General features: G+C 38.4%; 1 protein-coding gene across 3 annotated transcripts in view; it reads left to right on the plus strand.

Annotated features, from left to right (window-relative positions):
- Positions 1-180: 180 nt before the first annotated feature.
- TSHR (thyroid stimulating hormone receptor) overlaps positions 181-25,976 on the plus strand; it is a 67,315-nt gene continuing 41,519 nt past the window's right edge. For 2 of the 3 annotated variants that reach the window (XM_018082339.1, XM_018082340.1), the window contains exons 1-2: positions 181-372; positions 21,948-22,019. In XM_018082339.1, the coding sequence (XP_017937828.1) occupies positions 209-372; positions 21,948-22,019 (236 nt within the window). In that variant the 5' untranslated portion in view covers positions 181-208. The remainder of the gene's footprint in view (positions 373-21,947; positions 22,020-25,976) is intronic. The other variant, XM_018082341.1, reaches the window with a different exon arrangement.

The following is a 25,976-nucleotide window of genomic DNA, read 5'->3' on the forward strand; positions in this document are numbered from 1 at the left end:
GAAAGGGAGCCTGCCCCATGGCGAGAGCGCGAAGAGTTCCCTGAAACCTCTCCTGACCCGCTTAGGGAGGAGGCGGCGTTGTCCTGCGAAGGTGCCGCCTTTCACCAGCAGCTTTTCGCGGCGGGGCAGCGTTGTCTGCCCCTGCAGCTCTGGGGTCTCCTCGTCCCCTCGGAGAAGCGAGGGGCAGAGCGGGAGCGGGCGGCGGAAGATGCTGTGCCTCCCGATAGCCTTCCAGTTGCTGCTGGTGCTGTGCAGCCAGGGCACAGAGAGGTGCCCTTCAGCCTTCTGCGAGTGTTCTGACTGGGAGGACTACAAAATCACTTGCAGGGACATCCACTTTATTCCCAGCCTTCCGGAGGACACCCAGACCCTGTGAGTACCTTGGGATGGTTTAGGGGAGGCACTACCCAGTTTTGAGTATTCTTACTTTGCCGGCAGGAGAAGCTCTGAGCTAATGCCCTGCGAGATGAGGAACTTGTGAGCGGGAAAGTGCCGCAATTTACTTGAGCACTACAGCATAGCGGGAGCGGCAGTATGCGGACTCTGTGTGTGACAGGAGGAGGTAGGAAACTCAACCTTATAGAGCTGTGAAGAGATGACTGTCCACTGGGTGTTAAGAGTTCTGTGTAAAATGTGGGAAAATTAGTAACTGGGCTTTTTATAGACAAACTGAGTGGAAGGCTGGATTCTGTGTGGGAAGTACCTAGAGGGTGAGGTGAAGGAAGGGTAGATCAAGCACAGTTTTGTAATTAAAAAAATAAGAGAAATTGGATATGCCACCTCACAAAGAGTTCCACAAATTCTTCTATGTATTTTCAGCTTCTTTGTCAAAGCCAGAAAAAAAAAAAGAATCCATGGGAATTGAGAATCGTAATACACTGTCTGGGAGATGAAGTACTTCAGATAAACAAAAGTGTGGAGTGTGGGATGAAGCAGAAAATTTGGAGCTTGCCAAAGTCATAAAATAATTCAAGTACCTAAGCCTAAGTGGTACCATTACAGGCACATTAAAAAAATATGTCTAGGTTCCTGCTGCCAGTCCAGATGGGCAGCTTGTTTTGTATCTATCAGATAAATACTGTAGGGAAACTGAAATGGCACCAGTCAGCTAAAACTAAGATGAATCACTCCTGGATTTTACTTTGCCTCATGAAGTACAAACTGTTTCTTGTCTCCAAGGGAAGGTTCAACTGTATATATAGATTACTTTCAAACTCAAACTCAGTTGATTTAGTTGCAAGATAAAACAATAACGGGTTGATTGGTTTATGTCTTGATAATGATTCTCAGGACTTTATTTGAAAATGTGAACCATTAAGTAATTTGAATTTCTCAAGATTCTTTAACACCTGAAAGTAAAGGTTTAGCAAATTGATCACTAACCTGAAAAGACAGAAAAAATTATTTATGTTATTTCCATTATTTTTATATGCCTTTAATTTTTTGGATGATTAGACTGCAGTATTTCAGTTAATAAGGTTTTAAACTATACAGGTTTTCATTTGGTTATTATACTTTTATATACACACCTTATTTAAGGTGAAATTGCTGTAACATTACGGTATGTACCAAGTAGTATGTTCTTTGAAATCTACCGTGACAAGTTAGAAAATAAAGCAGTTTCAGTTTATAGGAGAAATATGCCTTTGTACAGGCATTTAAAATAGTTAATAGAAACAATGAGATCACATAACGAAATTGGATACTTTCCTTGAAAAAATGCTGGTATGATGGCTGAGAAGTACCTCTCTGCATACAGCTTCACAAATAAGCACTTCGGCCACTGGAGTTCTAGTGTTTTAAACACCTGTAGTAATGAGAGCTTTAAGATCATAAACCACTGTTTTTAAAAGATAAAAACAATCAATGATGATCTTATTTCCATGGGAAAATAATTAAGAAAAACAACTGAGAAATATTTTTTTGTTTATATTGGGTGGAATTTAATCATCTGTACCAACTACAGTGACCATTGCAAACTTCTCAACACAGGTACTCCCTCCCGTAGACAAGAAAATATTCCAGGTAAAGGCAACTGTGATTTTATAGCATATGGTTGAAAAGGTAGAACATGTGCTGTATAGTCTTTTATTTGAAAATAAATGGGAAAATTATTTGAGGAAATAAGGAAAACAGAGCTCTTTGCACACACAACCCCCCCCGCCCCCCTGAATGAACAACCAACCAACCAACCACAACCCAAACAAACAAACAGCAACAAAAACAAACCAAACAAAAAAACAAACAAAAATATTCCACAACATTTTTTTTACTTCAGTTTGCAGTTTTCTCTCTGGATAAAATGTGTATATTTTCCTTCTGTATTATTACTTGAATTGCTCAAGTCCAGGGGACTATATCTGATTCTGTAGTCCCTCAGCAAATGACCTAATCTTTCTTTCACTCCATATGTTAAATGGGAGTCATAACAGTTACTTATATGTGTCTGTTATTGAGAGTGCTTTCAGGTGCTTCAGACAGGATTACTTGCACGTGGCAGATAACACACAGAGTTTTCCTAAGAGATTGTAAAGCATGTGCCCCTGATTCTGTCATGCTTTGCATCCTTCTGCCTTACAAGCGGCAACAGTTCTGAATTAAAGACAAAAGATTCAGAAGTAAGTTTCTGCTAACCTTAGAACAAATGAACGCTTCTTTGAGGTGAAGTATGTAGCTATACATGTCTGCACATTGTATGTTGAAACTCTGCAATTTTCCCCAAATCCAGCAACTTTGTTACATTAGGCAAAGTAATTTTGCTTGGTGGTGGTAATGTGTGAACCTCAAGATTGCCAATTTTAAAACTTTCTTATGTGGCTATTCAGTTTTGTAGGGTTGTAGAACTAAGAGGCTAGTGAGACTGAGAATGCTGTGCCAGCTTTTGGAGATGATGAGCTCTTTTCAGTACACAGGATCTTGAAACTCCAATTAAAATTTCATTCTGATGAACTGTTGGGACTGTTCTCATTTCTTTACCCTACTTTAAGAGAATGGGCTAAGCCTTTATTTTAACAAGCCATGCTTATAAGAAATTCCAATAAATGTTTATTTCCAACTCTTTTAGTGGAAAAGTGACATGAACTTAAGCGAGGAAAGTGTGCTTGTTTTAAACTGTTTGTGATGTATTTATCCAAATATAGTTAATGCAGGTGATTATCCAGAATGCCTGAATGCACAGATATTGATCTTGGATTTTTCAGTACAAGTTTTTTTTTTTTTTTTAGTTCCTTTCTTGGGGAATAAACAAAATAAGTAGAAAGAAAAAGGTTTTGTGTATCATAGGTAATTCTTATCTTGTTGCCTGAAGTTAAGGGTTATATAATCCCTATATAATATACTGATACTATACTATGGCAGGAAAGCAGTTCTAAGTGGTATTGAAATACAGTACTAAAAAATTATGAAATTATATATCAATAATTTTGTTTCATCTATAGTATATTTTATACCTCTCTCTGCACAGCTGACACCTTGACTTCGTCTGTTGCTGTTTTACCCCTGCAAGGTCCTCCTTTGCTTCTGCCTTTGCCTATCCTTGACTCCAGCACTCCTTCATGCTGTGGCAGGGGCACTACATGCAATGGTACTGAGATCTCTGTCCCAACCCCTTGGCTGACAGTGCTTTTCTCTTTCAGCAGCAAAGTGCTGGAGCAGGGCAGCAATTGGTGCACTAACCTCTTCTGTGTTTGGTGGAATATGCCAGGGGAGATCCTGGTCTTTCAGTTCAAGCAGATCCACTAGGAGGGGAGGGTTAATGACTGTGAAAAATTACTTACACTTACGGATCACCAAAATCTCACTGAACATCTGTCCAAAGCTACAATCATCATAATGCTTGAATTATTGTAATACCCTTTTTGGCATCATTATGATGACATATTCAGATGGTATCACTATCCCAAATTCATCTCAATGCAGTTCCCAATGCTTTTCATTTTATGAGCCTATTATTAGTCGTTTTTAATTACTTTTCTTTTGGCAATAAAACTAATGAAATTTTGCTTCTTGTTCATTTGTACACTACATCTCCTGCATTCACTTACTAAAATAACTTCTGCTCTTTTCCCTTTCCCTTTCCCTGTCCCTTTGCTTTTCAGAAGGGATGCTAGTAAGGTTTCTATCCTGTACCCAGGTGCTCTTTTCACATCAACTTAATCAAATTTGATTGAAATTGAAAAAGAGGGAATTTGGAGGGGACAGTGGAACTGGCATATAAATAGATACAAAACCAGTACAGTCTTTAAGAATATGCTCTTTACATTAGGTATAATTTACAGTTCTGCATCTGCTCCAGGATATTTTTCATAGATAGGATACTGATTTTTGAGCTCAGCCTTCAGGCTGACATATGTCATGTTTCCTATGCTGGTAGGGGTGAGCATGTGGATACCAGCATAACAAGATGTAGTGAAACAGCTGGCCTGTTTAGTTCCACCTGTTTTTGTCAGCTTTTGATAAAGGACATATGGAAACTTTGTAATATCTTTTACATATTTACAATGTGATATTTAGAAGTAGCAATAGATATATTCTGACTTCAGGTAATTCTAATTATTATCTTTTTTTAGACTTCATTACCTCAGAGTTAAGTGTAGACCCTCATAAATATATCTTCATAAACAACCTTGCAACATAAGCATATAATTATTATCCCTATTTTAATGATGAAGTACTGAGAGTCTAAAAGAACAGGAAAAACACTGACATGGTTAGAAAACTGAAGGAAGCTAATAGAGCATCCTTCAGAAAATGGAAGTCATACCCAGAAATGGAAATTTTGGGAAACTTGAAGTAATACAGTAAAAAAATATTTTGAAGAGAAACTTGTAATATCATGAAAACTCAGTATAACCTTTAAAACACATCAAATGGTAAGCCTGAAAAACTTTGACCAAATTAAAGCATCAGTATGAAGTTTGTTTGAAACAACACTGAAAAATTGAATAGGTTCAAGTAGCCTGAGCCAGATAATACTTGTATAAGAGTTCCAAAGGCAAAAAATTGCTGCATTGCCTACTGTAGTTGTCACTTACCATTTAAATCAGCCATGGTGACAAAAGAATGGAAGGTCACAAGTATAGTATAATTCTTTTTTAAAAGTGCTTTAGAAAATACCTTGGGAACTAAATGCTTGTAGGTCTCTCTTCTTTGGAAGACTCTGAAAAATAGGAAGGAATCCATCTGATTGCATGAGGTGTACTGTTTGCTGCATCAGTGATGCTCAAATGATTGGGTGGCTGGGCCCAGAGACTGATGGTGAATGCAGTTACATCCAGCTGGCAGCTGGTCACAAGTAATGTTCCCCAGGACTCAGTGTTGGGGCCCATCCTGTTTAATGTCTTTATTGATGATCTGGATGAGGGGATTGAATGCGCTCTCAGCAAGTTCACAGATGACAGCAAGCTGGATGGGAGTGTTGATCTGCTAAAGGGTATGTAGGCTCTGCAGAAGGATCTCAACACAGCTGATGACAAGCCCATGCAGAGCTACAGGCCAGAGGAAGAGTGGCTGGAAAGCTGCCTGGATGGAAAGGATCATATATTCTATATATTCTGGAAGTATTATAAAATGGCTACATTTTATGAAATAATGTTTTAGTTGCAATTAGTTCATTTTTCAAACAATATTGAGTTGTTTTCATTTATAGAAGTATTTAACAGTTTCTAAAGAAAAAATCAGGTTTGAGCTTTCTTAAAATTATTATTTTTTTTTGTTTTCCAAACACCATTATAGTTACCAAATCCATGAAATCATTTTATCAGTTGTCTTTCAGGTAGGGATTTAAATAATTCTATGTATATGCTGCAACATAAAATGTTTCCTAAATACTGCATTTTACAAAAACCTACGCTTTCTTGCCAAATCCAATATGTGTTATTATATTTACCTACACATTTCACTTGGAAAAACATAATATTACTTCTATAATCCTGCTGTTGACATACAAAAGTCCTACATGTTGACATACAGTAGGTCCAATACACCGTCTAAAAAATTAGTATATATTATCCTCTCAGTTAAAGTGAAATTTTAAAGTGAAAGAATTTGTTCATAATCACAATGGTAAGTTGAAAAAAACTGTTCTAAGGGTTCTTGAAGTTACTTACAAACTGTGCACTGCTTTACTGTACACACACCTCAACTCAAAGAAGTGAGCAGATGAAGAACAGGAATGAAGGGTAGTAGGGGACCAGAGAAACTACTGAAAATCAAACTAATAGAGTATTTGTTTCATTCCTTATCAGTCATTGTATCAGTAACATTGTATCAGTAGCATTTGGAACACTGACATTTCCTGTGTCATGAGGCAGAAACCCATCAAATGCTGGGAACTGTACAAGCACAAATGAAAGAACCATTCTCATTCCTAGTAGAATGAGCATTTCTTCATCATGCTTTAACTACACGTATAGCTTACTCAACAGAAAAGCAGAAGTACTGCAAATAGTTTTTTTGTAGATGCTATGTAGAGGTTAATCTCAATAAGAATATCCACATTTTTACAAGAGACACTGGTGATATGGCAGTAGAAACTCATTTTCATTTTTTACTTGTCTGTGAAGATGATGAGTTTTGATCAACTTGATAGCAAAAAGTGTTTTACACAAGGGTTAAACTCTGTTTTTGGAGATGATTTCAACTGTAGTTTAACAGACTGATTCTGTAAGTGTTACACTCCACTGAATCTTGAACTGCTACAGCAGTCAGTTTTCATTACATTGTTTTCTTTAGACATTGAATTTCCAACCTGTTACACTTCAGAAGCACACAACAACCTTCTCTTGAATTGAGAAACAGAGCATATTGATATACTTGTAAAACAAAAGAAAAAGCTTAAATTTTACAAAAAAACCTCTGTAACAACTAAGCAATAGTTTACAGAGTATATTGCAAAAAGGTAATAATACTATATTTTCTGTTAGTATCAGTTAAGAGGGCAACCTTACACGAATATGACTCATACAACTGTTTATATATTTGCAAAATCAATTGATATTTTCCCTAACTTGAGTTTACAGAACCTCAAAACAGTCTAAGAAAAGGAGATTGTATTTTGAAAACTGGACCGTCTCAGGAAGTGTTTTTTAAAAAGTCTAAATGATCTGCCTTCATCACAAACTGTGATTGAACCTTCTCACATGCAGTTTAGATGCTGATCTGCTAAAACAGGAATGAGAAAAATGAGGTACAGTCTCAGTTTTTAAAAAAATCAGTTTCAAATATGTGCTTTTGTGTTCTGCTGGACATATCCTTACATATCCTTACATATCCTTATGTTCACAGATACACATAAAAGAGTCTCAAAAAACCCAACAATTTATGTTGTGAAGCTACTAATAGCCTAGCAGCTTGTTAACCACCCTTAGGTGTCTTCTAAGTGGTAGCCAAAATTTAGAGAGTAGAAAATGTAGCTCGCTTTACTCACTTCAATGAGAATTGACCCATCTGCAAAAAGGCCATTTTATGTCAACAGCTTTTATTCTGTTCAAAATTGTTCAATCCAGCCAGTGCCCTGAATCCTTAACTAATTCAATGTGAAACAATGATATTCAGGATTTTGCAAAATACGATGCTATGGACTCAAGCAGAAGCAATCATAACACCTATAGTAGATTTGTTGCAATTTAAACTTCAACACAGACAATGAGCCGCTGACACTTGCCAAAGTAAGACTAGTTCTCTTTTGATCTCAAGTCTGTGAGTGTGATCTGCCTGGATGTAAAGAAACCAGCATTTTAAATGGCAGTCTTTATGAAGACAGATTGAGTCACATAACACAAAAAGTTTGACCTATTTTTTTCTCACAAATGAGGAGATACTTAAATATAGAGGTTGAAAAGCCAGTAAAGGTAATTGAAATGAAACTTAATACTGTAACTTAGCATAGAATCATAGAATAGTTTGGGTTGGAAGGAATCTTTAAAGGTCATCTAGTCCAACCACCTCTGCAATGAGCAGGGACATCTTTAACTAGATCAGGTTGGTCAGCATAGCATGCAGTATGAATGCTTCCAGGAATAGGATACTTACTACCTCTATGGGCAACTTTTGCCCATGTTTCACCATGCTCATTGTAAAAATGTTTTCCTTATATCAAGTGTGAATCTACCATGTTTTAGTTTAAAATCCTAGCTCCTCTCCCTATTGCAACAGGCCCTGCTAAAAGTTTTGTCCCCATCTTTTTTATAAATCCTCTTTAAGTACTGAAAGGCTGCAATAAGGTCTACCTGGAGCCTTCTCTTCTGCAGGCTGAACAAGTCCAGCTTTCTCAACCTTTTCCCACAGAGAAGTGCTCCAGTCCTCTGATTATCTTTGTGTCCCTCCTTCATGGTCCAGCTTTTCATCCATGAGCACTTCTCAGCAGGGCTGCTCCTGATCTGTTGCTCCTACAGCCTGGATTAATACTGGGAGTTGCCCTGACCCAGGTGCAGCACCTTGCACTTGGTCTTGTCAAACCTCATGAGATTCCCATGGGCCCACTTTTTGAGCTTGTCCAGGTCTCTCTGTATGGCATCCTGTCCTTCAGGTGTGTCAAGCTTGGTGTCATCTGCAAACTTGCTGAAGGTGCACTTGATCCAACTCAAGTTCATCTCATTGATGAAGATATTAGTCAGTACTGGATATAATACGGACCCCTGAGGGACACCACTAGTCACTGATGTCCATCGGGACTCTGAGCCATTGACCACTAGTCTCTGTATGCAACCATCCAACCAAATCCTTATCCACCCATGGAATCAATCTCTGTCCAATTTAGAGAGAAGGATGCTGTGAGGGACCGTGTCCAAGGCTTTACAGAAGACCAGATAAATGACATCTGTAACCCTTCCCTTGGGCACTGACATAGTCACTCCACCACTGGATTGGTCAGGCAAGACCTTGGTGAGGCCATGCTGGCTGTCTCAGATCACTTCCCTGTCCTCCATGTACCTTAGCAGAGCTTCTGGGAGGATCTCCCCAGGCACAGAGGTGAGGCTGACAGGTCAGTAATTCCCAGGGTCCTCCTTTATACCCTTTTAAACAATACATACAATATTTCCCTTTTTCCAGTTGCCTGGGACTTCACTTAATTGCCATATTCAAACATTACAGCTTCATATATTTCCTTCTATTGTGATCACAGACATACCTATTTAATGACTTTTGAACTAAGATTTTGACCTAAAACTGATATTGTTACAATTTTAACCTGAACTTTAAACTTTTATGATGGCCTACAATAAAATACAATAGAGAAGACCCATGTTTCTGAAATATTGAGCTAAGAATCTATAAATGGCTGCAAAGAGAGTTCAAAGGGGACCATGAAATTTTAGAAAAGAGCAGTCTGAAGAGGTTCACTTCCTACAGGGAAAGAGAGCAAGAACAGGCTGTAATTGCTTGCTACTATTGTGTCTAATCAGAGAACCACTAAGTGCCTGTAATTGCTGCCAGCTGCTCAGCAGAGGTCAAAAATAAAACTGAATGTTAGTAACTATTAAAATAGAAATATAGATGAAAATAAAGAAATTTATCTTTCCACTGATTGTGTACATAGTACCTGCAAAAGGACATTCAAAGGTACACAATTAATTACATACAAAAACCAACTACATAGCGGCCACTAGCATGTGTTTCCCCACATCCTCCCATTCTACCTCACTGGAAGACATGCATGATGCTTGTGTTCTTCAGACATAATCTCCCTTGAACACGATGGTCCTTCAAAGATGATAGAGTGGCCTCAAAATGGCATCAAACTAGCTCCTCATTGCCCTCAGGTGCAGCCTATCAGGTCCCACAGATTGCTGTATGCCTACTACACTTCACTGCTTCTTTAGTCTGTCTTCTGCTTCAGGTAATGCTCTGTTTCCTCAGGCTGTGCTGCCAGTGAGGGACTTGGGAGGCCTGGGAGCAGATTAAAAAAAAAGGTGCAAAAGTGTGCTGGTTTTGACTGAGATAATTTTCTTCATAGTACCTAGTATGGCGGTATGTTTTGGATTTGTGCTGGAAAGAGTTGGTAATTCAGGGGGGGATGTATTAGTTATTGCTGGGCAGTGCTTAGAGAGCAAAGACATTTTCTGCTTCTCATACCACCCCACCAGGCTGAGAGTGCATGAGGAGCTGGGAAGGGACACAGCCAGCACGGCTGACCCCAACTGTCCAGAGGGATATCCCATACCATATGATGTCATGCTCAGCATATTAAGCTGGGAGGAGAAGGAGGAAGGGGGTACTTTCAGAATGAAAGCATTTGTCTTCCCAAGTCACAGTTGGGACTTTCCTGTGCTTTCCTGGGTATGGCTGAACACGTGCCTGCTAATGGAAAGCATTGAATTAATTCCTGATTTTGCTTTGCTAATGTGTGGCTTTTGCTTTACCTATTAAACCATCTTTATTTCAACCCACAAGTTTTTTCACTTTTACTCTTCGGTTTCTCTCCTCGATCCCACTGCGGAGGGAGTGAGTGAGCAGCTGCGTGAGTCTTAGTTGCCAGCTGGGGTTAAACTACACCAAGAAGGCATTGAGGCCTTTTCTGTGTCCTTTGTCAGTAAGTCCCTTGTGCCCTTGAGCAGCGGGCCCCCGGTTTCCCTGTTTTCCTTTTGCTGACCATGCACACTTACAGAAGTCCCTCTTGTTACCCTACACATACATTGCTAGTTTCAGCTCCAGCAGACCTTTTGCTCTCCTAATGTGATCTGTTCATATAAGATTATTTATACCTGTGCCCTGGGTAACTTTTTTTGGTCAATGTTCAGGACATGATCTTGGGTGATTTGGAGCTTGCTTTGTGAGCCAGTAAGATAATTTTTGAGTTTCTGTGCTCCAGGACACTCCCCAAATTTAGTACACACACTTGTCTCCCAGTAACTAACAAAGTAAGGTGCTTTGAACTCAGATGAATTAGTCAGAAAGGAAATGCCCACCAAAACAGTTTAAAAGACTCCATGGTAAAACAATGCAGTTTTCTCCTTACCCAATAAATTAGAGAGTTTCCACAAATGGTACTATGAACAAGGAATTTATGAAATATCATTTTCCTGCAGAATCTCTCTGAGAGGTAAAATTCCTCTCCTATAAGAAAGAGTCCACAAGGACTGATGCAAGTTGGGAAAAGGGGAAATCTCTGTCACAAGAGAGTGAGCAAATGTTAAAAGCCTATATAGCTATGAGAAAAATAATTCTGTTCCTTTTGGTGGGTAAATTCAGTTACAAAGGAAAAAATTAGCTGACTTCTTCAGAAGCTATCTCCACTACAATGTTCCGTCATGCCTGACCATGACCCACATGCATTCAGCTGAGCCTGAGACAGTCCTGATGTCAGTTTTGAAATTTGTGTAGCCCAGAATAAAAGGTTTCATTATGATACAATTCTGAAAATGTGTATCTTTCCTGATTGCAAAATCCCAACTCTGAGCAACAGCATTATCTTTTTTTCTGGCTGTCAGGAAGAAAAATTGTTACCATAGATCCACAAGAGAAGAATCTTCACCCTTTCCACCAAAATATCTTCTTTTTCTACTTAACCTTTCTGTCTTGCCATTTCCATATTATTACTTTTTTTTCCAATTTTTTTGTTAATTTTCTTGATTTTTGAATGAGTCAGGCATATGGATTAAACAGATGTTGCAGTACAGAAACCACTCTCCCAGACTGTGGAAATGTTTCAGTAGATCCTATTTACACTACAGACCACTTTGAACCATATCCCTTTAAAAAAAAATTTTTATGTTTAATTGAGAATAAGGAGGGAATTTGCTTGGAACCTGACTAGCTGAGCAGGGATTATAGAACAGTATGCTTTAGTTAACAATTTTCTTTACATTTCAAATGTAAATTAAGAAATTTCCTGCTATTCCACTTGAACAAAAAAAGCAATAACTGATTTTGTGAGACAAAGAAAGTCTGAGATCACACGTGACAAAGAAATAGGCTTTAAAAACCAAAGATGCCTTTATGAACAGTTAGAGATACTATAAAATGCAGAAAGACCTCTAAGACCTAATTTTTTGTACATTAAAAGTACATAAAGAAGGAACACAGGAAGTTACTTCAAACCTGCTTGAATTTATACTGAGAAAACACAGAAACAGTAAATCTGGTTTCACATTCACTTTGCTTAAATAACTTTCACTGATGAATTAGAGCAGAGCTCTGCCTTAGGGAAAACAACCCTATTCCAGAAATGTGTGTATATTATACACGTAAATATACAGCTTTCTACTGCCTTACAGATGCTCATGTTTGTCTATATATGCAGTCCTACATTACGTTTGGAGGCAAGAACTGTCTGTGTCCTGTCTTCACACAGTGCCTACAGTTACAGGGTTTTGGTTCACAAATGATAGAAATAGAGACAATGAATGAAATAATGAATGTAATTGGCTTGATTTTTTCCTATTTGAGGAATGTAAGGAATGATCTAGACTTGACTTGTGGTTATGACAAAGCAAGTTGTAATGCTTTGAAGTGCAAGATGCACTTCTCATACTTACATAGGTAAGTATGAGAAGTGCATCTGATATTCAAATGGACATTCAACACGTAACTTCTTTTAAAAGGTTCCAGACCAATGCCAAAAATCCAGTGGTAGCCTAAGGTAACGAAGTTCACTCGTTCTAAGTTATTAAGGCAGTAGTGCTAAGAGCTGACTGTGAAGAATTTCAAAGGGCTCTTACAGGACTGAGTGGGTGGCAAATGAAACGGTAAACGAAATTTGATGATAATAGAGGAAATGATACCCAGTGGGAAAACCATACAAAGATACATATATTAAAAATGACAAGTTCTGAGCTCATAATTTCATCAGGAGGAGATCTTGGCATTATGTTAGATCTTGGCATTAGTTCTGTAAAACATGGATTCAGTGCTCAGGAAGAGTAAAAAAGAACCTAAAAAAAAACCCCAAACCAAACCATACCAAACCAAGACCAAACCAAAAAAAAAAAAAAAAAAGCCAACTAACTAATCAAAAGCCAAAAAAACCCTCCAAATCAACCAACCAACCAAAAAAACCCCAAACCAAACCCCAAAAGACAACATCAAAAAACCCCTCAAAACAACTTAATCAAATATTAGAAAATACTGGGAAAGGAACAGATAACATACTTTTGCCACTGTACAAATAAGGGTTTGCCTATACCTTGAATACCTTGTAGAGCACTGATATTATCACTTGGAGTAGGATATTTATTTAGAAATTGAAGAAGTACAGAGAAAGCAGGAAGGATGACCAAAAGTGTGGAATGGTTTCCACAGAAGATACTGGGTAGCCTGTGACCTTTCACACTGGCTGAAGAATTGCTGAATGGAGGTATAATAGAGGTCTACACATCAGGAAGGGTGGGGAGAAAATGGGATTGACGTTTTCCTCCTACTTCAAGAACAAAATGTCATATATATGAAGCTAGAGGTAGACAAGTTTGGAAAGTTAACAAAAAACCAAAAAAAAATCATCAAACCAAAGCAACCAAACAACTAACCCAAAAACCAAACAGAAAACCCCTAACAACTCATCAAAACTGAAATGAAGTATTTCTTCATGCAACAGGAAGCAGGTCTTTAGAATTCCTTGTAAAAAGACATGCAAGAAGCTGATAAAATCTCAAGGCAAAATTGGGTGTGCAACTGAAAGAGAGGTCCACTGAGAATTAGAAACAGGCAAAAAAATACATTAATGAACAGACTCAGAAAATTCCTTCAACAGAAAAAGGTGTGAAGCTGGGAAAGTATTAAGGGAGTATTACATGTGCCTGGCCTATATTTACCCTTTCAGTCTATCTGTAGGTAAAAATTTGGCCTGTCTTTGTTAATGATAAAAAAAAAAAAAAGAAGAAGACTTGACAAAATGAGTCCTTCATCCTTCATGTCAATCAACACAGCTATTTGCATGTTTTTAATGTCACTGCTGTACCCTAATGTAATAATTGTTTCTTATATAGATGAAAACTCACTTCACTTCTATACCTCAATTAAATCTGTTAAACTGAGTGGTGGAATTTTTGCTAATTCCATTCTACAACAGATAGAAATGGTTTGGGTTTTTTTAGGGAAAAAAAAAATCTCTTCCTGACCTCCCCACATATGTCATTTTATATCTAGGAACACCAAATCTACTTGTAGTACCTAATCAGCACTGATATTGGTGCATTTTGAAACAACACTTCTCAGGAAAATTGTGGATTAATTGGAAACAATCCAAAGAAAAGCATCAGGAAGAGAGTGAAGCAGAAAAGACTACTTGAGAAGACACCATTGCTGAAAGCTTTCATAAACAAGACAGTTCTAAGAAACAACATGAAAATAGTTTTTTCTGCGTAGGAACAAGAACATCTAGCTCCTTAACACCCTTACTGTGAAAGGTTAGGAGAATATTAGTGGGAAGTATAATATTTGCTTCTCCTTTTCTTATACTCTTCTCTCAGCATCTGCCAATGGACTACCAGAAACAAGACAGTGGACTAGGTGCACCTTTGTCTCATCAAGTACAGCCATTCCTCCGCTCTTAAAAGGATTTCCTTTTGAGGTATTTTTTGATAGTATTTGTCCCTGGCTTCAAGATGTCATAGGCTACTTCTAAAGTAATTCCATTACAAGAAGAAGGTAGACCAAGAAATGAGAAAATCTGTGGAGGAAAAAAAAAAAAGGAAAATGCTGTACTGTGATCAACTCTTCCATGCCTTTCATTGACAATGTCATTATACCAATCTTCTGGTTTTTCAGTGAAGGCAATAATTACCTCTGAGAGACAAAAAAAGTACTCCAAAGATAGGAAGATTTGAAAGTTTCAGCAAACTTTGTTCTTCAGTGATTATTAGAACTTTTTGCTAAAAGGTTCTGCTTTAAAAGAAACATTCAGATTTAGACTCTGATGTTAAGTCCAGAGTTGGTTCTTAAATATTTACATCATCTTATTTTTATCAAGTTGATAAGAAAAATCTTTCAGCTGAGGAATTATTTGCACTGCAACAGTCTGAGAGAGAAGAAAGGTGAGGGGTATAAATTGCCTCTGATCCCTACAAGAACAAGAAATATTGCAAGATTCAACAAAAGAAGGAAAGCAGACTTTCTGATGAGGAGACTGACAAAGGTGCTGAATTACATCCCAGAGAATAAATTCTGTGAAAATTGTAAATAATGAAGAGGACAAGTCACTGATAGACAGAGCCGGAACATTTAGTAAACCAAGTAAAGCACACAATGTGCATTGAAATAAAGAGGCAGGGAAAACAGTAAGAACAGTAAACTACGATTTTTTTTTCCTACAGGTTAGGCAGACGCTATTCTCAAAACCAAAGACTTTGAAAATGACATATTGGTTATGCTCAGTGGATAACTGCCTGGAGCTCTATGCCAAAAAATGTTTAATAAAGAATATAGGTGGTTTAATTCTACTGCTCACAGTTTAAGAAGTAGAAATGCTGGAGTTAGTTCAAAAGGAATCACAGGTTTAAATAAAGTATTGAAAAAATATACCTTGCAGGATACAGTTCTGTGCAACGTGCTCTTGGACAACCCTGCTTGAGCAGGGTGGTTGAACCAGATGACCCACTATGGTCCTTTCCAACCTTACCCATTCTGTGATTCTGTGATCATAGCTGTTCAACTTATCTAAACAAAAAAGGAGCAATTCGATCATGTTAACTATGAGAATGTGAGGCTCTTTCATTTCATAGGTAAAGTCTGCACAAAATCTAGTGGCATAAAGCTACAGTTGAACAGATTTCATCTTGGGAGAGAAAGGATTTATCCCAGCCATTTACTCAAGGATAATTCTGGCACTTTTCTTTAATGCAGTTCAGAGGATCAAAATCTGAAGCCTGAATTTCTTGGAGTCAATGCAGAGAACGACAATTCACTCCAGAGTGCCAATTCAAAGAGCATAAAATCAATGCCTGAATACACTTCCCAACTTTGTACTGCACACCAGTAGCGACAAACACAGACAAAAAGCAAGAATGATTGAGCACTTGAACAAATGATAAATTGTTGTATGGGATTCTTTTTAATATTCTTTTTAAACCAACAATATATGACCTTCCTACCCCCAAAAACATCAAAAAGGAGAAGCAGTACTGTACCTATTGGGAAATGTTATGCTTTTCATTATCCAGAATGTCAGACTAGATGTTCCCATGAGCCCCCTTAGCCTTAAAATCTATGCCTCTACAACTTATTAAGAAGGCAAAACAAATGAAATTCGTAAATGAGCACTTAGCATTTTTTATAACATATTTATCATGTGACTGTTTACAGACAGTTTTACTTAAACAGTTGTCAGAAAGCAAGCATGCTCTTTTTGCTACAATTAAATGGCAGTAGATCAGAAGCCATTCCCCACCCAAATATTTTTTTACAATGTAATTAAGTTTACATCTTACTGAAATCTTATGAGGCCAGTTTCTAAAAGATGTGGGCAAAAAGTTGCATTATCATTCTTTATGAAACTAAACCAGTAAACAATAGGTTTTAGTCTCCCTACAGTGAATCTGCATAGTTCCTGCTCTCTCTAAGGGCAATTAGACTCACTCAAAGGGAACAGAAATATTTTTGTCTTTTCAGCTAACTCGATAATAGCTGGTGAGAGTCTATTGAGGAAAAATACCAGGATACAAAAATGGCATGTATTGATGGCAGCTGACTCATCAAGATCACAACATATCTATGTGCAGCTTAGTACAACACCCATACTAAACGAAAATAGGAAGAGCCTGAACAGCAAGCCAACACTGTTCAGTATCGTAGTTCTAAGTAAATATCCATTAATTAATTCCCTATATGCTGAAAATTCAGAGTTCACTACCTCCTTTTTTTTTTTGTCCTTGCTTGAACCTGCTGTCAATTCATAAACCAGCTTTTTTTATTATGTCTAAAAGCCAATTTGTCTCAAATCTTTCCTGAGGTCCTTTCTGATTTGTTTTGAAAATATGAGTTCAAAAATCAATCATCACTTGTTTCTGATTCCTTCAAAGAACTTGCGTATATGTGAGGCTAGCTGTGTCTTATTGAGAACCATAGCATTATGGAATCATAGAATCATTTAGATTGGAAAAGACCTTTAAGTTTGAGTACAACCCTAAACCTTGTACTGCCAAGTCTACTAAATTATGTCCCTTAATCACCACGTCTACAGGTCTTTTACTTATCTCCAAGGTATTATGTTCAATGAAGAGACCTTTTAGGACATAATGCCTACAGTGGAGACACACTATCAGTTTCAGGCACTGTAAATGATAAAATCATAGAATCATAGTATCATTTAGGATGGCAAATATCTTTACGATTATCAAGTCCAACTGTAAACCTAACATTGCCAAGTCCACCGCTAAGCCATGTCCTTAAATGCTACATCTGCACATCTGTTAAATCCCTCCAGAGCTGATGACTCAACCACTTCTCTGAGCAGTCTCTTCCAAAGCCTGACCACTTCTCTTTCCCTGAAGACATTTTTCCTAATATCCAGTCTAAATCTGTCCTGGTGCAACTTGTACCTATCATTAGGCTACTTACTTGTCCTCTCGCTTTTTACCTGGGAAAACCTTTCAACAAGCTCCTTTTGGGTAGTTGTAGAGAGCAATAAGGTCTCCCCTGAGCCTCCTTTTCTAGAGGATAACAACCCCAGCTCCCTCAGCTGCTCCTCATAAGACTTGTGCTCCAGACCCTTCACCAGGTTCATTGGCCCAGTCTGGACATGCTCGAGCACCTCAGATGTGTTTCTTGTAGTGAGGGGCCCAGAGCTTGACACAGGATTTGAGGTGCAGCCTTACCAGTGCTGAGTACAGAGGGATGATCCCTTTCCCTAGTCCTGCTGTTTCTGATACAAGGCCACACTATTTCTGATACAAGCCAGGCTGTCATTGGCCGCCTTTACTACCTGGGCACGCTGCTGGCTCATGTTCAGCTGCTGTTGACCAGCAGCCCCAGGTCCTTTTCCACTGGGCCACTTTCCAGACACTCTGCCCCAAGCCTGTAGCACTGCCTGGGGTTGTTGTGTCCCAAGTGCAGGACTCAGCACTTCATCTTGTTGAACCTTGGACAACTGGCCTTGGTCTATCAATCCAGCCTGTCCAGATCCCTCTACAGAGCCTTCTGACTCTCCAGCAGATCAACACTCCCACTCAACTTAGTGTCATCTGCAAGCTGATTGATGGTGTATGCCATCCCCTGGTCTACATCATCACTAAAGATGCTAAAGAGTACAAGCCCCAATACTGACCATTGGGGAACCCCACTAGTGACCAGCCACCAAGTGGAGGTAACTCCATTCCCTCCCTGGGAACTCACCACCACTCCCTGGGCCTATCCATCCAGTCAGGTTTTAACCCAGTGAAGAAGGTACCTGTTAAAGCCATGGGCTGCCAGCTTTTCCAGGATAATGCTATAAGAGACAGTGTGGAAGGCTTTACCTAAGTCCAGATAAACTATATCCACAGCCTTTCCCTCATCCACTGGGCAGGCCACAACATTAGCAGCCTACTGTTTTGCTGGTAAATGGAAAGTAACATTCAGTATGGTCATTGCTTCCTGTAAAGTCTTTTTTTTTTTAACTCAAATCCAATCAGAAGCAGTGAGTGATCACAAACTGAGCAAGGATAAGCTCCAAAATTCTTGTTTGGTATTTTCTGTTTGCTATAAATTAGAAACTTTTGTTTTGCTATAAAATAGCCCTGACAGTCTGACAGTGTCCATATGTACCTCAGTTTGCAGGAAGAGGATACATAAGCACTAAGAACTCACTTTCAGTACAGAATTATACCAAACACTGACCCACACACTTTCATTTTGTAAAGATCTAGCATTTCTTTAATTTCTTAGAGCTGGGCCAGTTTTGATGTATATTTTATGTTATTCTGCTGGACTGTGGGTTAATTGTAGGAAAGAAACCATTTAGTATTCTAGCATATTCAGAAGTGATTCCTTACTTTCAGTTACTTTGCTATGTAAGTCTTTCATTCCTACCACATTGGTAATACTAGCATTGGACACTAGGTGGTAATCATCTTCTGGTAAGCTCAGGATGCATTTCACTTTGTAAAATGCCTTTTCATAGCTATTTTTGCATCACCGAAAGATGAAAACACATTTATTTGGGAATAATTTTAAAAAAATATTTTTGTTTGTTTAGTAGTGTTGGATATATTTGAATATAAAAACCTAGAAACTAATGTGTCAATATCTGTTTGCCTAGCCATTAGCTTAGCTGTCATGGTTATTTCTCCTCTATAAAATCTGGAAGGTCATTGTTTGCTATAATTTTCTCAGAAAAAAATGAAATTAGCATGTAGAATTTCTTTTATGGCCTGTGTAATCACTGACACTTTGAATTCAGCGATCTGTTAAGACAGTACGTAGTGGGGGAATGACAGCTCTAATAAACACCAATATGTCAATATGTGCTACATGCTACTGTTTAATGGTTGTTTATGTAGTAGGTGTGTTACATGAACTTGGAGCCTTTTGAGTTTGCTGACAATCTCTGATACTGCTTCCCCCCACAACTAAGTTTTTGTCATATAACCGGCTATTTCTTCTCTTCTCCTGCCTCTGCTTTATTGTCTCTCTTTATTCTTTTTAAGTGTTTTCATAAACACATCCTGTAACCCATATTTTTTCGTTATATTTGCAGAATGCAGAAAATATCTTTAAACCATAGCAGGTAGATAGGAAGAAATACAATACTCTCACTTTCAGCTCATATATTAAATTTACCAACCATTCAATCAAAATATAACCTTAAAGGGTATGTTTCTTTATCATTTCATAATACAAATAATTTGATATAATTGATTAATAAATATTATCCAGAATTTCCAGGCTTTCCTGATAGGAAGTATAAATTTCAAGTATGTTAATAAAAGGCTAATGTGAGCTCATTTAATGTAGTTCATGAATGATGGGCCTGACTCCATTCATTCATGGAGTGGTATGAATGTCTGACATAAGAGCAGGAGGTCAAGAAGAGACTTAGGAGGGTGTTTAAATTCTTCCTTTTCTAGAAAATTGAATGATTTGTAAGTGATAGGTTAAGAACTAGCATCTGTAATAGTTGCGAATGGGGATTAATTATGTGTGAGTCAGCATTTTGTAGGTGAACAGAAGACCAGAAGGGATAAGAGAGGTTAAAAGTGAGCTTGGATAGTCAGAAATGACTTAAACTATATTTTTCTTAGGTTTTCAGTTCGAACAGTCTCAGGTGGAAGCCTTAGAACTGCCTTCTCCTCCTAATGCACCCAGTATACCATTAGACTTATTTGCAGCAAGGGCACGTTGCTGGCTGATGTTTAACTTGGTGTCCACCAGGACCCCAGGTTCTTTTCATCAAAGCTGCTTTCCAGATGGTTGGCCTCCAGCACGTACTGGGCCCTGGGGTTGATCCTCCCCAGGTTGAGGACTTCACACTTTCTGCTTACTGAACTGTGTAAGGTTTCGATTGGCCCATTTCTCCAACCTGTCAAGGTCTTCATTGTCACTGTTCTACTTTAAGACTTGTTAAAATATGCCTAAAACCAGAACTTCCACAATCATCACTGTCAGCTTCCTCAAAGGCCTGGAAATACAGACAGATTTTGAAACAGAACAGTAAGATCAGTAGGCTGGACTAAGCAGCTGTTTTCTACAATTTTTTTGTCTAGGACTGTGATAATAGAAGGAAACAATAGTATGAAATGGAGGATGGAGAAGGATGGGAGAGCACTGGTATGGGTGTCACAGTGCTATGAGTGCAGGGAAATAAGCAACTGACAATTGACATTCCCCTGATCAGGGGCTTGGTTTGAGCCAGGTGTATTGAGGTCAGGAGAAACATCAACCTACTGTTAGAAAAGTAGAAGTCTGTACATTCTCCTTACTCATTCTTGTAATGAGTATATGAAGTAGGGAAGGTATACTTGGGAAGTAGAGACTTCCCTTGGGATTATAGGAAGGTACATTCTCTTAATTTATATTTTTATTCAAGATGAAAGTTTTAAGAATTTCTACAGATAATTTTATTTCTTATATGAAAATTCCAGAAGCTTGATAAATCTTAAGATGATAATATTTTTGTCTCTTTAAATCAAATATAGTTATAGTAATCAGATACTTCACATTACGAAACAGGAAACAGAATTAGGGAAAAATTCTGATTTCTTTATTTCCTTTCTCTTGACCTGCTGTTAAACAGCCACTATGGGAAAAGTTTATCATTTGTTCTTGATTGTTTTTCAGACTATTCATTGACTAGAAATTATGTAAGTGTATTCCCAAACTGTACTGGAAAACCAAAGATTACCTAATCCAATCATGACAGGTAGTAACTGTAAATTCAGTAGATATCATAGGCTGATTTTTTAAAGCATTTTGTCCTTGTTTTTTTAGAGTAGTCAGTCTGCTGGAGATTCATTCTGTTAAGAACTTGGCTGTTGATAAGTATCTCCCTTAAATATTGCCTGCTTTTCTGAAATCTCCTGCAGATGGGTAAGGTACATGCCACTCCCACATCAGCAGTTTAGGGAGGAAGAATGTCGCATTTATGACAAAGAAAATGGAGAATTCTGTGGAGGTAGTATGCAATTGCTCCAATTCAGTTTTGGGTGGTATACCTGAATTTCTTGCTCAGAATGAGGGATGGGATATCTTTGTGGAGCCTGAAATGATCAAAAAAATGTTTCTTGTCTCATTGCCTTCAATGTGCAAATATGTTTGCTGGTCATACTCTGGAGTTTTGGGAGGTCCATTTGAGTGGATCACCACTGACTGCTGAGTTCCTAGGAGACATGATGCAGGAGGTTGTAATTCAGATTGAGGGAGCGCACCAAAGAAAGCAAGCCCATAATGGAATAGGAATAGAAATGAGGCAAAGAAGGCAACACTGGGAAAAGGAAAGATAAGAATAAAAGTATTGTAGCAGACCTGAAGTTGTGTAGGACTTTTTAATGTTAAATTGTACTTCCCAAAGGATATTAACTGACAAACTTTTGTTCCTCTAGGAGGTTTATGGAGACTCACCTAAGAACAATTCCAAGTGATGCTTTTTCCAATCTCCCCAACATCTCTAGGATGTAAGTTCTGTTTCTGATATTATTTTTTTAGCTATTTTATTAAAAATCAGTCTCCTTCTCCAAGATTCTGTCTTACAAAAACTTGTGAAATGAAAATATTCTTACACCTTTGTTACCTCACCACTTACATTTTAGAACTGCAGGTAATAATCCTTTTAATAACCTGAACCAGCTATAGGAAGGCATTCTAGGCATTTATGGATAAGACCACAACTTTATTAAAGTCAATGTGATAAATAAGGCTATAAAACTTTTTTTCAGTCTGCAAATTATGGGGATTTTTTTTGCTCATAAAAAATTAACATACTCAGTTCCTGGTCCTGGCTAAAAATTTGTTTCCAGCTGCCAGCATGATTTGTAACTCATCTCATTGGAGACCATGAGCATTTCTAGACTAGAGGTGAACTTTCACCAAAATATTAGTATTTGTGTGATGTGAGAGGGACCTCCATTGTGTCACTGCCTTTGTGTGCAAACATATGCATGGATACAGTCCACAAAAGCAGAACCAGCAGCCTCTACCTATTTGGCTCATATCAACATCTGTCTCATTGAAGGTGGCTATGTTAAAAAAACTTCCCTGTCCAACCATCCAAGAGCCACTCTGGTAGTCACTCACACACTACCTGGAGCTGGGCTTGAGATCCCTTGGGAGCTACACACCCTGCACTCACGCAGTCAGACCGGGTTTCCTTACCGACAGGACCCCAGATTTCCCATAACAGTGTGTCAGAGGTCCAGACCTTTCAAATAGTTTAATCTTGTCAATAACTTAATAACAAAATAACAGCTTGAACTGGGTGGCTCCAAGGAGGGACCCCAAACAAAGAAATCCCTGAGCTTTTATACCCTCACTGTCTGGCGTCCTCAGGTCTTGCTGTGTCTCTGCTGTGCCAGGTTCCCAGGCTGGCACCAGAAGCCCCCATGCCCTTTGTTGTGCAAAGGGTTGGCACTCCATGGCCCCTTGCCTCAGGATCCCACCACCCAGAGCTCAGCCTGCAGCTTGAACTGCAGCTGCACACTGAGCTACCTGCACTGAACATATTCCTCAACAGCCACCCTTGCACTGCACTGCTCCCTGGTGTCAACAGTCTTGAGAAAAGGTTTGTTTGTTCTTGGTGGCTGGCCCATAATCTGTGATCCTGTACATGACTATTTGATGCAGGGAATTTCTCTGCCATTTCCCAATTCACTCCCTAGAATCAGAGACATGTGATTTAGAAGGGACTTCAGGAGGCCTCTAGTCCATGCTCAAAATTGGGCCAACTTTGAGATCCAACCAGGTTTTTATCAGTCTGCTGCTCAGCTTTGTCTGTGGCCAATGTTAAGTAAATAAACCATCTCATTGAGCAAGAGGTCCACTTTTTTCTTGTTCAGCCTTTTATTACTAATGTAGCAATAGGAATTCTTCTTCTTGCCCTTGATGTTCCTTGCAAGTCTCAAATCTATATGAGCTCTGATTGAATAGCTACCATTTAAGAATTCATGAAAAAAGACTTTGGAGGAATGTGGTCTGCCTCATTATATTTTATAGTTTCATTCAGGTGTTTTGACGTAATGACTTTCTAAAATCCTTATAAGTAATTGTTCTCGAATATCTACAGCTTCATTTACCATCTCACTCTAATCAGATGGTAAATGGTGTATTGTTTTGTTGGGGGTTTTTGGGGTGGGGGAGGGAGGAAGGGAATATCCCTCATATAATGTATAATATCATATATAAACATGATAAACTTTGTTTAGAACAGATTTTGATTCAATGTAAAAGGATGTCAATTCTTCTTCATCTTTCAGTGACATCTAATACATTGCCTAGAGGCTTTTCAGATTTTAAATCTTTAAAATTGTAATATTTTGAATCTGTAAAAGAACAGGTGTTCATCTGAAAAATTTAGGGAACCTTTCTCTAAAGATGCCTCCAAAACCTCCAAACCCAGCAGTTTACATCTGAATATTGTCAATGCCTGTCTGGATACTTCTTATGGCATTACTACTACCACAAAACATTATCTCCCACCTTCTTGATATAAACTTCAGGTTAAGGAACCAGTACCTGTATTTTAACTACAACTCTTACGTGTATGTCTTGGCATCTAAGGTACCATGTCTCATTTGCTTCTCCTAGCCCATAATTTCCATCAGCAATGAAAATTACCAGACCACTCCTGGTTTTGTAAATACATCTAGAAAATGTTCTGAAGTTTCAATAGGGTGATATAAATTGTGTTTACTGTTCCAATTACAGCACTTCATTTTACTATATGGTTTCTACTATATGATTTCCACAAATAAACACTTTTTTCCTCTGTACTGAATAGAAAATGTATTTGTCCTCTTTATGAACCTTGTTCAAACAGAAATTTTAGAGCTACAGTTTCTCATAAATGAATGCATATATATGTACTCTTGATAACTAGAAGTAGAGACTGTTTTCCTGTGCTGCTTTTCCACAGGAATGAAAGAAAAAGTATTTTAATTACATGCTCAACTGCAAAGCTAACTCCTGTCAAAAAGGCATCACTGAATACAAAATGGTTTTATAGGATATTCAGATGCAAGAGACATTTCTGGTTTACATTCTTAAAGATGCAAATACATTAAATCTTGGTAGAAGGGCTTCACCCAGTGTTTCCTTAAGGACACATTGAACATTCAGTATTTTTAAAGGCGGGGTAAGGAACATTTTTCCTGGGCTTAGGGTGGTGCTTTGGGGTCACATTCATGAGTACCTCACAGACACCTGACCTGTAGCTCCCCAAAGTGTTTTTTCCACAGCCTCTCCACACAAAGTTGCATCCCACAGTGCTCTCTGCCAGCAGCCCCATGCAAAGCACACTTTCCCCCATGCACCATTTTCCTGCAACACAGGGGATGCTGAGGCTGGAAAAAAGAAAAAAAGGTGGAGAGAGGGAGAAGGAAGAAAATAAGGGCTGGGAGGGGGCCTTGTGGCTGCTCAATCTGACAAATCCTGTGCTCTCAGGCTCTTTCTGAATGGGCAATGGTGATTAAAGTGTTGTCTGGAAATAGATGTCCTCTGAAACTGTGCATTTGGTGTTTGAGCTATCAATGCAGTCATGATGGGTGTTGAAGGCATTTTGAAATCCTGCAATTTAAACACAGCTGGTAGGCAGAGGAGGTGCTGAATAGGAACATGCATTCAAAATGGGAATTTAAACATGCTTTCCCTGTTCTTCTGATGCAACTCCTTCCAGTTCTGATTACTATGATTTTTATTGCTTACATTTAATATGTGATATTATGTGTTCAATAGGCAGAGCCCACAGATATTTGGAGGCACTCTGAACACTTAGAAGTAAATGTTTATATGCCATTAACACAAGTTTCTGTTTGAGATCCCCATCTCAGAGGAGATTTTGAGTGTGTTTGCGTGGGGTTTGGGTGTCTATCTACATGACCCTAAAGCAAATAAAACTACTCGTTTCCCTGCCATCAGTGATGGTGTAGTTTAATTAATTTACACAACTATATATGTTTATGAAGCAGAAGAGCAGAGGTCAACACATGAAGAAAATCAGCTATTTCCTTCTCACTGCATCCCACAGCTGAAAATACAAAACTATACTTCAGTCAGGCCCAAGTCAGGCAGTATATAGTAAAAATGCAACATGAACCATAGTGGGAAGGCACATGATGGCTGTAGGGGTGAGGGAGGGGAGAGGGAATCCTCTTCTCTGCCTCTTCTCATATGTGAGAAAAAAGCACCTGCCTGCCTGACGTGAGGTGACTCATTTTGACTACAGAGCACAAAAAAAGTACTCTGCTACTTTCTAACCCTGGCATGAGGCTGCAATCTCTGTTCATTATCTGGTTTTAATTTCATTTTCTGTCAAACTGATTTATATATCTCTGTTTGTTACATATAGCAACTTTATGTTTTATCATATGTCATTAACATAACCTATCTTTTGGTGTGTTAAAATGTAGGGTCTGTTGGAA

This window comes from Manacus vitellinus, unplaced genomic scaffold (genome assembly GCF_001715985.3).
Source record: "Manacus vitellinus isolate BGI_N305 unplaced genomic scaffold, ASM171598v3 scaffold_6_pilon, whole genome shotgun sequence".
NCBI lineage: Eukaryota > Metazoa > Chordata > Aves > Passeriformes > Pipridae > Manacus > Manacus vitellinus.